Source organism: Equus quagga, chromosome 13 (assembly GCF_021613505.1).
Source record: "Equus quagga isolate Etosha38 chromosome 13, UCLA_HA_Equagga_1.0, whole genome shotgun sequence".
NCBI lineage: Eukaryota > Metazoa > Chordata > Mammalia > Perissodactyla > Equidae > Equus > Equus quagga.
In genome coordinates, this window is record NC_060279.1 from 57,238,395 (window position 1) to 57,251,279 (window position 12,885).

The following is a 12,885-nucleotide window of genomic DNA, read 5'->3' on the forward strand; positions in this document are numbered from 1 at the left end:
ACAAAAGAAATTGAATGTATTCTATACGGCCTTCCTCCAAAAGAAGATTTGAGGATGTTTACCATAAAGAGACATATTCACAAAGAAAAGGCATAGTATTAACGGCAATAGAAGATAGAAGAAGGAAAAACACTGAAATTATTTTCAAGTTTCAACCACTTCCTTTTGGTTGAGCTACTGTTTGAGAGTAAGTTCTCTTGCCTATTGCATACTTACACCTTCCATAACCTCTTCAGTCAAAAGCCTTTGGAAAGCAGTAAGATCTGCCTTTTTGCAACATATTTTACCAAGTCATCTCTTGACCTTCCTCTGATATTTTGATCAATACTTTCTGGTGGAGAGTGCATTCTCCTTTGCATTCACCACCAGGAAATCCAGAGACAGTCAACCCCAGTTTCGCTCTTCAGTCTTTATCTTTATTATATGAACAGCACTTCAGCCACAGTCATTCATTACATGGATCTTAATTAATTTTATTGTTATTTGAATTCTATGTGATGTATTGTTCTTACATTGTCAAAGTGTTTAAGTGTGTACCTTGAAAATTCTGTATTACTTCACCCAAACTTTTCCTTGTCCCACTCTGTCTTAGTTCTTCAATTTAATTTGCAAACTATGCTGACCTCGAGCTCTTCTGCCTTGGAAAAATATTAACTATGATAAATATGCAGCAGAATCATAGCGCTGATATAAACAAAATTCTCTAGAGACATTATCAAAGATTAGTAGAGCATACTAGTTAAACCCATGGGAGTTAGAGCCAGATGTTTGGGTTTAAATTCCAGCTCCTCCACTTAATATCTGGATTTGGATTAGTTATTATTTCTCCCATTTTTCTGATTAAAAATAATGAGAAATAGGGAAGTTAATATCGGTACTAATGTTGTAGGATTGTTGTGGATATTAGAAGCATTTAACACAGCTTCTGATATATAGCAACTTTTCAACACATACTGATCATTATTAGAAGAGCTCTGAATCTCAAAGAAAACTAAGAAAACCTCCAGCGTCATGTTTTGTATAATGCTATACTCCACAATGCGATAACTACCAGCTTAAGTACTGCTTGGCTTTCTCATCTCTCCTCTACCTCCACTAATACGCCCTTTTGAATAAAAAAGAGTTTATTCCAACATGTGCCTTTATGAAACATAAAGTTAAGACTTGTCAAGCAATTTTTCATTGACCAAGGCACTCATATAGACAATTTATTGAATCTTACTAGTAGAGGTAACTCACAAATGTATCATTGCAAAGAAAGTGATGTTTATTGGTCACCGATTCTATGCTATGCCAAGTACTTTAAATATAATCATTGAATGTTTCCAAATATACTTTTTTAGGTAGGAGTTATTGTGCAAACTATACAGATAGAGAAAATGAGACTTCTGTGGATTATAGCATTTACACAAGTAAAAGGCAAATTTGCAGTCTAGTAATCTTAGATTCTATTTCCAAATCAAATAAAAAGCTTATTTTACCTGAACCCAGGTGTAGACATACAACAGATTAACCACCCCTCACTCCAATATACAACAGCATTAAAAGTGTCCACTTCAAGTGTCTGAAACTCAATAAATGTAGGCAAATTTCCATTGAAAGACCAACTTTGACAATGCTAGTTTGGGATCCACAGTTAGAATCAGACAAACGCATATGCCACTCTTTACATGGTATTGCTATAAAAGTGAATTCTCCTCAAGTTCTGAAATTCACAGCAGAATATAAAAGAGCTGTGTCTCCAGCTTCCAAATAAGAGATTTCTAAAATAATTTGGCTGCCATTTGGGCAAATATATATGTGTGTTTTGTCTTGACAGCTTGTCAACTGGCAGACAGTTCTTGAACATCACATTCATTTCAATTTAATAATGGTAAATTTCTCAATTAGAATTTTATTTTTCACTTTCTGCACAACGAAATCCCCTAGTCCTTGCTGGCATTCTTCAGGGCATACAGGTGCAGGGGCTGGCATTTCTGCAGTGGCAAAGGAAGAAAAATGAAAGCAAGAAGGAGGGGAGGGAAGAGACAGGCTGAGAGAGAACAGTGGTAATGGGGAGAGAAAGGAGATAGTAGCTGACCTTCATCCTGATATTCACCTTCATGAGAAATGAAGGGAATAATTCACACTTGACAATAAAATAGTGCAGCTGCCTTTGCTTCCTTTAACCAGAGAGGCTCGAGTCAAACAGAAACCAGACACCCAATGCATAAAATCAATACATAAAAAAGGGCCAAAGGTAAAGTGGGAAATAGATTCATAAAATAATTTTAAAAACCGCAACAACCACCAATTATTGAACACTTACTTACTTTATGGCACATCTCTGCCTTGTATTTTATCACGCAACTCTCACACAGTGAAAGCAAGATGGAAATTATCTTTGCATTGTAGCTGAGGAAAATAAGCAATAATTGAACCTCCCTGAGCTTCAAAGTCAACCAGATAATAAGGGATGGAACCAGGATTCAAAACTCTATCTATCTAACTTCAAAACCCACACTTTCAACCGTAGCACATTCCATGTGGCTTTTGGAAGAGACGTCATAGACTAAGCATTTTTAAAAAATAACTGTGTATATGCTAGTGTAGATTATTTCTTTTAGTCTCTACTCTCTTATCAAGAAAAATCTTTTAGATAGAGAAAAAATCCATATATATTTATAGGGGCACATACACATTGCATTATGAAGCTAGTAATATCTTCAAAATCCTTTTCTTAGCTGAAATTGACCTTGAAGTCTGCAGAAGTTTTGAGAGTTTTCTGTCTCACCATATTTATCAGGCACATGACTCATTTACACAGGCAAGAGAGTCTCTGACACATTTACAATAGACAGATACAGACTTGGCCATTAAGATGTAGAAATCATAATAATGAGGCAAAAATAACAACTTCCCTGTTTATCATTTATTAATAGTTGAGATAAAATCTTCCGTATGTATTGCAGGTGCTAATAATCTGGACTCTAATCTGGATGAAAAGATGAATTAGGCAAGTTCTCTGCCCTAAATGAGCTGATCAAACAAGGAAAAAAAATAAAGAAAAATACATTTTCTCAGCTCCTGCTTGTATGTCAGAATCTAAAACCAACATGTAGGTGTTTTAGCTTGTTTGTGTTTCTTTACATGGTGATGGTAACGGTAGGGAGAACTTCCTGCTAGAAAGCCATGGAAATTTACCTAGAAAAGGTGCCATTTCAGCCAACCATAGAGGAACAATTAGATTTTGATAAGAAGGAAAAAAAAATGAAAGGAGAATTCCTTGCACAAAAGATTGACAAAGTGGAGTCTTGGCGGAGAAATAAATGGGTAAGATATGAAGACTCAAAATTAATTGTGATTTGCTGCTGCAATGGGTGTATCCACCAAAGTTATATTGTAGGTACCAACGAGGAGATCAAATGAAGCCAGGCTATTTATCTAATTCTGGACTTTAATTTATACCTCTATTTGTGTTTTTTATTTGTCTCTTCATGTTCACCTGTGTCTACTTTATGTGATTTTGCTGCATAGCATGTAACCTTAAATGTTGTTTTAAATGCAATCTGAAACAAACTGGGGTATATATTACACACATAAGGATGACTTTCGTGATCATATACTCTGAATTTGGATCCTGCCTACTACTTTTGTCAGAGAAGGAATAGCCCTAAAATCCTTCCTGTCATAGTATTTTCTGTGATCAGGGGTTTCCTAGTTCAAGGTCAGGGTTTGAGGATACATAAGCAGATCCAAAAAAGGAAAAAGAAATTATAAAATCACGTTTTGGAATAGGTACTGCTCTGTAAAATGTAGTGGGTACTTCGATGGCTCAAAAAAAGCAGGGGTGGGTCATTGGTGATAGCAGTGCTCCTAAAAACAGTTCAGTAAAGGTAAGATGGCTATAGCACAGAAGTTTCTGGTTAACTATAATTTCCTAATCCACTCTAGACTGGACCCACCAGCTCAATATCTGACTGACTGCAGACCTTGAAGGTTTTCTATTTCTCTACGAGCTGCATCTGCATGTGAATATACACAAACAAATAATTAAACATCAAGCAAATATCAATAGGATTAGTCTGGCATGTTGGAACAAATCTCGATAAATCTGCCTCAGTAACAATACTCAAACTACAAGTCTAGGAGAGGAATACAAATTCAACCTACTGAAGTACTGTCATGTAAGGAGAGATATTTTAATAAAACTACTTCGTCAGTTCCTATTACTAAGGGACTAAAGCTATTGAGCTGTGGAACTGAGGCCAAAAAAGGGGATTTGGAAATGCAAATTAGAGATAAGACGGTAATAAATGTCTTTTATTCAGCCACACACTATCCCTGATGCCAGGAGCTATTTTAAAGATGACTCTTAATAGTTCTGTGAAATTGGAAGCATACGTACCCAAAATGGACATCTCTGGCACAGTGGCATGATAGGGTCCATTAAGAAACTCCGGTGCATTGTCGTTGATGTCTTGAACTTTAATAATAAATTCAGAAGGAGGCTCAAGAGGTTTGTTCGTCTCCCAGTCCACTGCCTGAGCTGTTAGGGTGTACTCAGCCTTTTCCTCTCGGTCAAGTCTTTTTATAGCATGGATATCTCCTGTTATATCATTTATCTGAAAGATTGTCCCAGCTCCATCACCTGATAGGATATACTTGATTTTTTTGCTCCCAGGATCCAGGTCTGTGTGTAGCTAAAATGAAAAGTGTCATTGGTTAGTGATGGAGCAATTTGCAAAGTTACTTTTTAACTACTTCCTTTTCCATATCAAGTTGGTTCTTTTTACATGAACGGTACCTTCATCAATTTCTGCTAAGAGTAGCTGTACAAAGAGTCTACGTAACTGTATGCCTATCAATCAAAATAAAAGATAATGAAATTCATACAAATAAGTCAGGACCGTTTAAAAACATACTCTGACTTGTTCAGTACAAAGTGATATGCAATTAGAATGATAAAAAGATCAAGGAGAAAATATAAAAATATATGTATTCTTTTCAATTTATTAATGCATTTATTTAAAGTTAGTATTGCTAGCTTCCTTTTTGGATCGCTAGTTGTGTGCCAAGAACTATGTGAATTACTTCTCATATAATTCCCTTAACTTTTTCAAATGTCAACGAGTTAGAATATTTCGTACGAAAATAAGAAAGGGAAATTTGACAAGGCACATGATAGCGTCTCCAAGGTTCATATTTGATGCAATCAAGTGTGGTAGACCCAGAATTCAACTCAGATCTGCCTTCTATGTTTTTAAAATCAAAAATAACTTTAATACTTGCACATATATCAAGATCTTATGTTTGCGAAGGGCTTTGTTTTCTTTGATTTGTACAGTCCTTCTGGCCCACGACAATTATTACAATTTTACAGAGAGTAACGCTGAGCTCAGAAAACGGCAGCACATTTTTCCAGAAATGGGACCCTTTGAAAAATGAGAATTGTGAAGTAGGGATCCAGATTCATCTCAGATCACAGCAACAGAAATTTATTGAACACCTACTCTGCCCGAAATACTCTGGTAGGCACTGGGGAAAACAGAAGCCCTGGCTTTCAGATTGTCACAGTTTACTCTCAATAGAAGACAAGAGTGTTCGGATATATCTGATATATGGTGCTGCTTTTTTATGCTATGGGCACTCCTGTTACACAACTAAAATAAAGCAAGTATATAGAGTTTTAGTTTGCATTTTTAAAAGAAAAATTCATTGAGTTCTAGCTCCAAAATAACTGCTTATATGCACATATTTTCAGTTTAACTCAGTTACTTAAACGCCAATATAGTTCCATTTATTGCACCATGAGATTTCAAATTCGTGGTCTTTAAAAAAAAAAACTGTCTTGCGCAAAGCAACTCCTAAAAACTCAAAAGGCATTGTGTTCTCTTGGGATCACTTTTCTTCAGAACTGCCTCTACCGTTTTCTTCACCAATTTAAATTGTATTTAGCGCTTCAATAAATGAAAAGAAAAGATTATAAAACGACATAAAATAGCAACAAAGAATCCAAATGCATCTAGATCTCCCACTTTACTTTTGAATATTTTAAAAAGTGAAAGCATAAGATTACATCAAATATTTATTGAATCTCAAAGTGTATCCCTTTCATTTATTGTATTAAATTTATTAACAAGAGCAAATATTGAAACGCCTCTTTATCTTAATGAATGTGGGATTATAATTCATTAGTGTGATATTAATCCTAATTTATGATCAGTTTAATTTATGTGCATTTTAACATTTCCATTAGCATTTTTATTAAAAAAAGAAAATTTGAATAATATATCATTCATGGAGGTTCCCTTTCACATACCAGGCATTCCTGAGACAAAGAAGGTATTGGTGTGTGTCACGCTTGTCCACAACATTTTTGCTATTAAAAATTAAGCCATTCAAAACGGTGTTTCCTTATGTACGTTAGAAGTTATTTGTGCCATATTTTCCTTACATTTATCAATAGCCTCTGATTGGTAAATTGTATTATAATCTTAACTTAGGTTTTGATTGTCCCTTGTGTTTAAAAATAACTGAGGGAGAAGAAGGGAGAAGCAAAGGTATTTGAAAGAGTAAAACACAAAGCTAAGGGGCCAGCCCCATGGCCAAGTGGTTAAAGTTCCGCGAGCTCTGCTTCAGCGGCCCGGGTTCGTGGGTTTAGATCCTGGGTGCTGACCTACTGCACTCATCAGCCATGCTGTACACAAAAGAGAGGACTAGTGGCACAGATGTTAGCTTAGAGCTAATCTTTCTCAAGCGAAAAAAAGAGGAGGATTGGCAACGGATGTTACTCAGGGCAAATCTTCCTCGCCAAAAAACAAAAACCACAAAGCAAAAATCCAGGTCTCCCTAACTATATGAACTGGAGAAATTAACACATTTATTTGAGCTTCAGTTACTTTGCTTATAATATGGGAATAAAACATCTCCTCTGGAGAACTGATTTTAGAATCTGAGATGATCTCTTTGAAAAACAGAGAAAAAATGGAAGTCAACATTTTACATGTACAATAACTAAAACCATTTTTATCATATTCAACCATATACAACTACCTGAAAATATTGTGATAAACCCAGTTACAACCTCAGTGAAAGCAAGTTCCCAAGACATGATTCTGAAAAATCCCTTAAAGAACACTGTATGCTTCCTCTTTCTTCCTGAAATTGATTTTTAGCAAATCTCAGTAAATTCCAGACCCCTGGGATAATGGTAACCTTGAAACATAGGATATTATGTTTCTACATGCATTTACTGCACCCTATTATTTATTTCACACACACTCACACACACTCTCACACACTCTTACACATGGCTTGTTCAAGTAACCAACTTCACATTACAAATAAAAGATTTGTGGGTGTGTAACAATAGCAATTTACAGGCAGTAAATACTCATAAGGCTCCAGGTCTGGACCTCAGAAGGATTTGGGGTACATAATGACAAAGCTGCTGCTTTCTCTGTGGCCTTCACATACGTCTGTCAGAACCTGCTTATTTCAATGCAACAACACATTTCCTGTCAATTTACCCCAAACTTAGGTCCCTTCTGTGAGATTGTGGTACCAGATATCCTAAATGCAGCAAATGTTCACACATTGTGCATCATTTGGAAGTGTGATGACCATCTCTCTCAAGGGCTGCTTCTGCTAATTGAAACAGGATAAAGGTCATATGCGTATTGGCCTGGGGTGATAAGACTCCTTGGCCTGGATGTCGTACACAACGACTCCATCCATTTATTTATTAAACAGGCATGGAGCATGATTACAAACAACACAGACATAGTCTGTGCCCTCAAAGACCCATAGATTAGTGGGAGATAAACACAAACAGAAAATATAGGGGAAATATCCTTATTCTTATCGTTACATGTATTGACTACTTATTATCTGGTAAACATTTTACATGTATAAATGTAATGTTATTCTCATAACACACTTAAGATCATTTCTCCATTTCATCGAGGAAATAATTGAGATTCAGAGATTTTTAGGGAACTTTTCCATAGAATGCACAATCAACAAGTAGCAATCTTAACAGTACAAGCTTCAGAGTAAATTTCCTGAATTCAAATGTATGCTCTAAAAGCTATGCTATGGGCAGAAAAGAGAACTATAAGACCATGCAGAAATTTTATTTAAGTCAGAAAGTGGAGTGTGGAAGGAGAAAAAGGCCTCCCCAAAGAAGTAACGATTAAAACTTCAGATCCCAAAGAGGGAGGAAATGCGTGCCAGGCACAGGTAATAATATGGATGTAGATCCAGTGATAAGAGAGAGCATGCTATGTTAAAGAAACTAAAGATGATTTAATATGGCAAGAGCACTGAATTAAGGAGAAGAGAGGTGGCAAGAAATAAGAAGAGAAAGCAAGGCAGGGGTCAGACTCTGTGGAGTTTTGATTGAAACCAAGATACAGAGTTTGGATTTGTCTATAAAAACAACGAGAGTCATAAATACGGTTTCAGTAAGGAGCCTGACATCATAATAGTTTTGTTTTAGTAACATCACAGTGGCTGGTGTGTGCCTCTAAGCAAAGGTCTTGGAAGCAAAAGGGAAGAGTAGGATAGAGAGAAAACTTAGACACCAATTCACAAAGCTGCCTCAATTTCAATTCTTCAGTTCAGCCTGGCATCTTTGTTCTGTCACATCTACAACCTGATGAATCACCAATCCCTCTGGTCACTCACTGAAACCTGGTTGGAGAAACACAGTGTCAGATGTGCGACGAGTGATCCCAGTCTTTCACATTATGTTTTCAATTTCAGGGATCATAATGGGACTGCTACATAATTGAGCTGAATTGTGAGTATCAGGATAATTACACCCTCGCCATCTCCCATATATTTGCATAATACCCCCTAATTAAAATAAGAGTTTAGACTCTAAAAGTCATGGGAAGAAGCATTTGCATTTTCACTCTCCTTTGTATTCCCACTGCCTAGTAAGGTGTTTGTCATGCTGTTGGAAGCTCGAAAAAAAAATTTGTGGAATAAGGTGTATGTAAAGGAAGGAAAGGAAAGGACATATGCTCATTTTATTTTCAAAACAATGATTTAAGGAAGAGAGCAAAGAGATTTAAAAATGTTGGGCCCAGTGATCTAAAATCTAATCCACTCTAAATGCAAAGTCCTGGAATTCTCTCAAATACGTATTCAACTTTAGCACCCAGCATAAGAACTGAGAGAACAGTAGATGGGAGAGTTGATGGAAAGATGCGTGGATGGATGGATAGATGGATGGGTAATGGATGAATAACTGATGGATGATGGATGACAGTTATCTGATACACTGACATCACTGTTCTCAGACTAAGAAATCCCATTCCGTCCCAGTCTTCAATATCACCCATACCTCTCTCATGGCTGTCAAAAACAAAAAGTATAAACTACCCTTCCACCTTCTCACACAGAATCCCTGAGGACACTAAAGTACTCCTAGGACAGCAGAGCCCAGAGAAGATGAATTCTCCTCTGAGTGCCTGTTTTAATACCAAAGAATGATTTCATTACCATTCTGCCTCCTTTTCTTCTCTAATGAGTGATGAGGAATGAGATTCTGTGAACTGCAGGGGAAATCACTTCCTCATCTGAAAATCTGGTAGCTCTGGCATCAGAACTTATTTTGAAGTTTCACTCTACCCAGAAGGACATCATAGGAATGTTTCTCAAGTTTTCTGTCTTCCTCTAGAGAAGTATCTAAGTTACTGGGAAAGAATCAGCATTTTTTGGAACCCAAAGAAGTTAACAGGGGTCACTGCAGCATGAAAATCTGTCACTTACTGATCTCTGTTTTTCATGAATCTGCTCATCCTTGGAGAAGATAACAAGCTTAGCACTCTTTAATCACATTATATATTAGCATTATATTCTCAGTATCTAATACATGCCTGTCATGGAGACCCTGTGCTATGGGCTATGAATCTATCAGTGAATGGATTGATAATCTAATCCTTAAGTCACAACTATTCAATATTAAAGATGGCACCAGGGACTTTGATACAATATATGTTTTCGGCCTAAATCTCTGAGATGATAAGAATGCAGGACTTCAGTCTAGATGTGGTACATATTTAGGCTGCTAGGAGAGTGAAAGGGCAGGTAAAGAGAAAGAACAAGAGGACGTGAGAGTTCTTTTCACAAAAGACCTCTCAAAAAGGATGCTGACCAAACATGAAACAGTCCATTCAAGAAAATTTGGTTCCATCATTATATTCATGCAGAACTAGACAACCACTTGCTCTTGCTGCTTTAGAGCTAAATAAAGCATCATTTGATGGTGGTGGATGGATGGGAGGGGTGAGGGCGTCATGATGGACTACATAACTTAGATCTTATATACTACAATGTTATACTGCTACAGTAAATCTAAATAATTTAAGTAGACATGCTTCATTCACATTGTTCTTAAGTTGCAGAAACAAATTACATCATAAAACTAAAGCTAGGTAATAGGGGTAAAAATACGCCAACATTTTAGTAAGATCAAATTAGGAAAGTCCAATTACTCTTGTGATCACATATTCTAAGGAAATAATAATTCAGTGAAATAATAACACTTCTCAAAGTCATTCTCATATAAACCAAGTTAGCCTTAAATTTGTCTTCAGAGGTGAAAGGCTAAAGAAGAAACGATCCCTGATTAAAAGAATAGAGCACAGCATCCCACACTGAAAATGACCTCTGCTTCGCAAAAAAATTATTTTCTAACGTTTGACAGCAGGCAAATGAGTAGCATCTTGATCTCTCAGACGTGCTTTCTGCATTCTGTGTCAGCTGCTGGTGTGAGTATTGCACAGCTTGACCTGGCCATGGGGACCAGTGCCCAGAGAAACAGAAAATTAGAAGCAGGTCCAAGTAAACTGCTGTTTCTGGCTGCAGACACCTGAAAACAGAGTCAAACAAAGGAGGGTATTCGTGTGCTACTGTTTTAAACGGTAAGTTCCACAAAGGCAGGGCCTCTGTGCACATTATTCAACACTATCCTCAGAAGGAGGCATCATACTTAGCAAATGGTATATGCTCACTGAAGTTTAATTTTGCTTTTTGTCTGCACAGGACCTATCTTAACGCCCTGTACTTGTCAGTGTTTTTACACGGATGAGGGGCTCAGGGTCAGTAAAAATGGTGACTTTCTCAAGCTCACAAAATTAACAAATAACAGCACCAGATGTAACCCAGTAAACTGGATTCCAGAACATAAAGATTTTAGCACAATTCTATAGAGACCCTCAGGAAAGCATAACTAGTTACTAAGGGGACCTTCTGTTTCCATAGATGAGAAGGAGAAGCTTCTCCAGTTTGCCCCTTAATGGCAACAGAGATTTAATATATACAGTTAGAAGTCATGTGTATGAAATCAAAGAATAAAGGCCCATTTTGTGAACCAATTCATCCTGTAAGAGGTTGGAACAGAATAGACATAGAAATAGAAAGTCAGTATGCTCAGCTAATAGGAATGCAAAGAAGGAATATTGACAAGAAGAGGCTGGCAGGCTGTTTCCCAAGAGACTTCCCAAGCCGACATTCATGACCTTGGCAAATTTGCTACTATCTTCAGTCTGGATCACAGCTTTACAGGTTTGGGAACATGATGCGTCAGCCCCTTAGCAAATCCATCTCTGTTAGTCAGACTCCAATAAACAAAGTTACCAAGACTAATTTTGTTTAAGGACAAGGTATTGATGATAGATAGCACTTCAAATATTTAAATTATCACGATGTGTAAAATTTGTCTTTATAGCAAGACCCATACACAAGTAATGCCAATTCTTGTGACTGGATTAAGAAAAAGGAGAATTAGATTGACTAATTCTGTAATGATGTATAAAAAAACAGCTTAAGTATGTCCACTTTACAAAAAATGGCCTTAAAAATGCTGCAAGAGTGTTTAAATTCCATATTCTCAGATTGCCTTTTTCCATTTGAGTATTGAGGTGGAGACTCGATTACTTAACCAAGCAATCATAGAAAAAAAGGCAAGGGACTCCCATCTGCTGATACATCTTTTCTTATGTATGCTGAAAACAGCCTGGTTAATATATTAAATCTTACAGGCTTGGAAGTCAACATGTTTCTCTAAAGCAACCAAAGATTTATGGAGCAGTAGTTCAGATTATGGGACCTAGAATGAAAGCCTGATAAGAAACAGAGCTAGCTTGAAACTGCAAGATACTGAGGAATTTACTTAACCTCCCCAAAACTGTTTCTTTATTTGTAAAATGCTTCAATAACGGTTTTAATAATCCTACTTTTAGGCTTTTTGTAATGACTAAAATGTGATGGCAGATGATAAATAATAAAGGCAAGATATCTTCTGGAAACTAAGATATTCAAGTAAAAATGCATATAGGGTGGATTCTTGTGGAGACTGAATTTTGGAATTACATGGATAGGTTCTGCCAAAACTGGGACTGCTTTCCAAGAAAAACGCACCTCCCTACATATTCTGAGTCAGAATTCAACATACAACGCTGATTTGTAATAAAAATGAGGATGTCACTTCTTGTGTCAAATGATCTGGGTAGAAGGTGGGCTTAACTCTTACATTGGGCATGTTGCTTAACAATCACATATCTGGTTCTTACTCATCCATTCAATAATGAGTGATAGTAGATATATCTCAGTTTTTTATTTCTTGTTTTCCATGTTACTGAGGTATAACTAACAAATAAAATTGTAAGGTATTTAAAGTGCATATTATTTTTATTTCTTGTTACTAAATAACTGTAAACCTAGAAGTGGGGGGGGTGTCAATGTGCATGGTCATTAAATAAATGGTTGTGTGTGCAATAGTGTAGGTAAACAGTAACAGTGGACCAATTAACAAAAAGAGATTTCAATGAATAGAGCAAAAAATGGATGGAGGGATGGAGGGATGGAGGGATGGAGGGATGGAGGGATGGA

At 36.6% G+C, this 12,885-nt stretch overlaps 1 protein-coding gene across 1 annotated transcript in view; it reads right to left on the bottom strand.

The window, feature by feature from the left end:
- The window catches only part of CDH8 (cadherin 8), a 312,610-nt gene that overhangs the window by 212,109 nt on the left and 87,616 nt on the right, over nucleotides 1-12,885 (bottom strand). Inside the window, exon 2 of the mRNA XM_046683356.1 lies at nucleotides 4,388-4,682. Within this exon, the coding sequence (XP_046539312.1) occupies nucleotides 4,388-4,682 (295 nt within the window). The remainder of the gene's footprint in view (nucleotides 1-4,387; nucleotides 4,683-12,885) is intronic.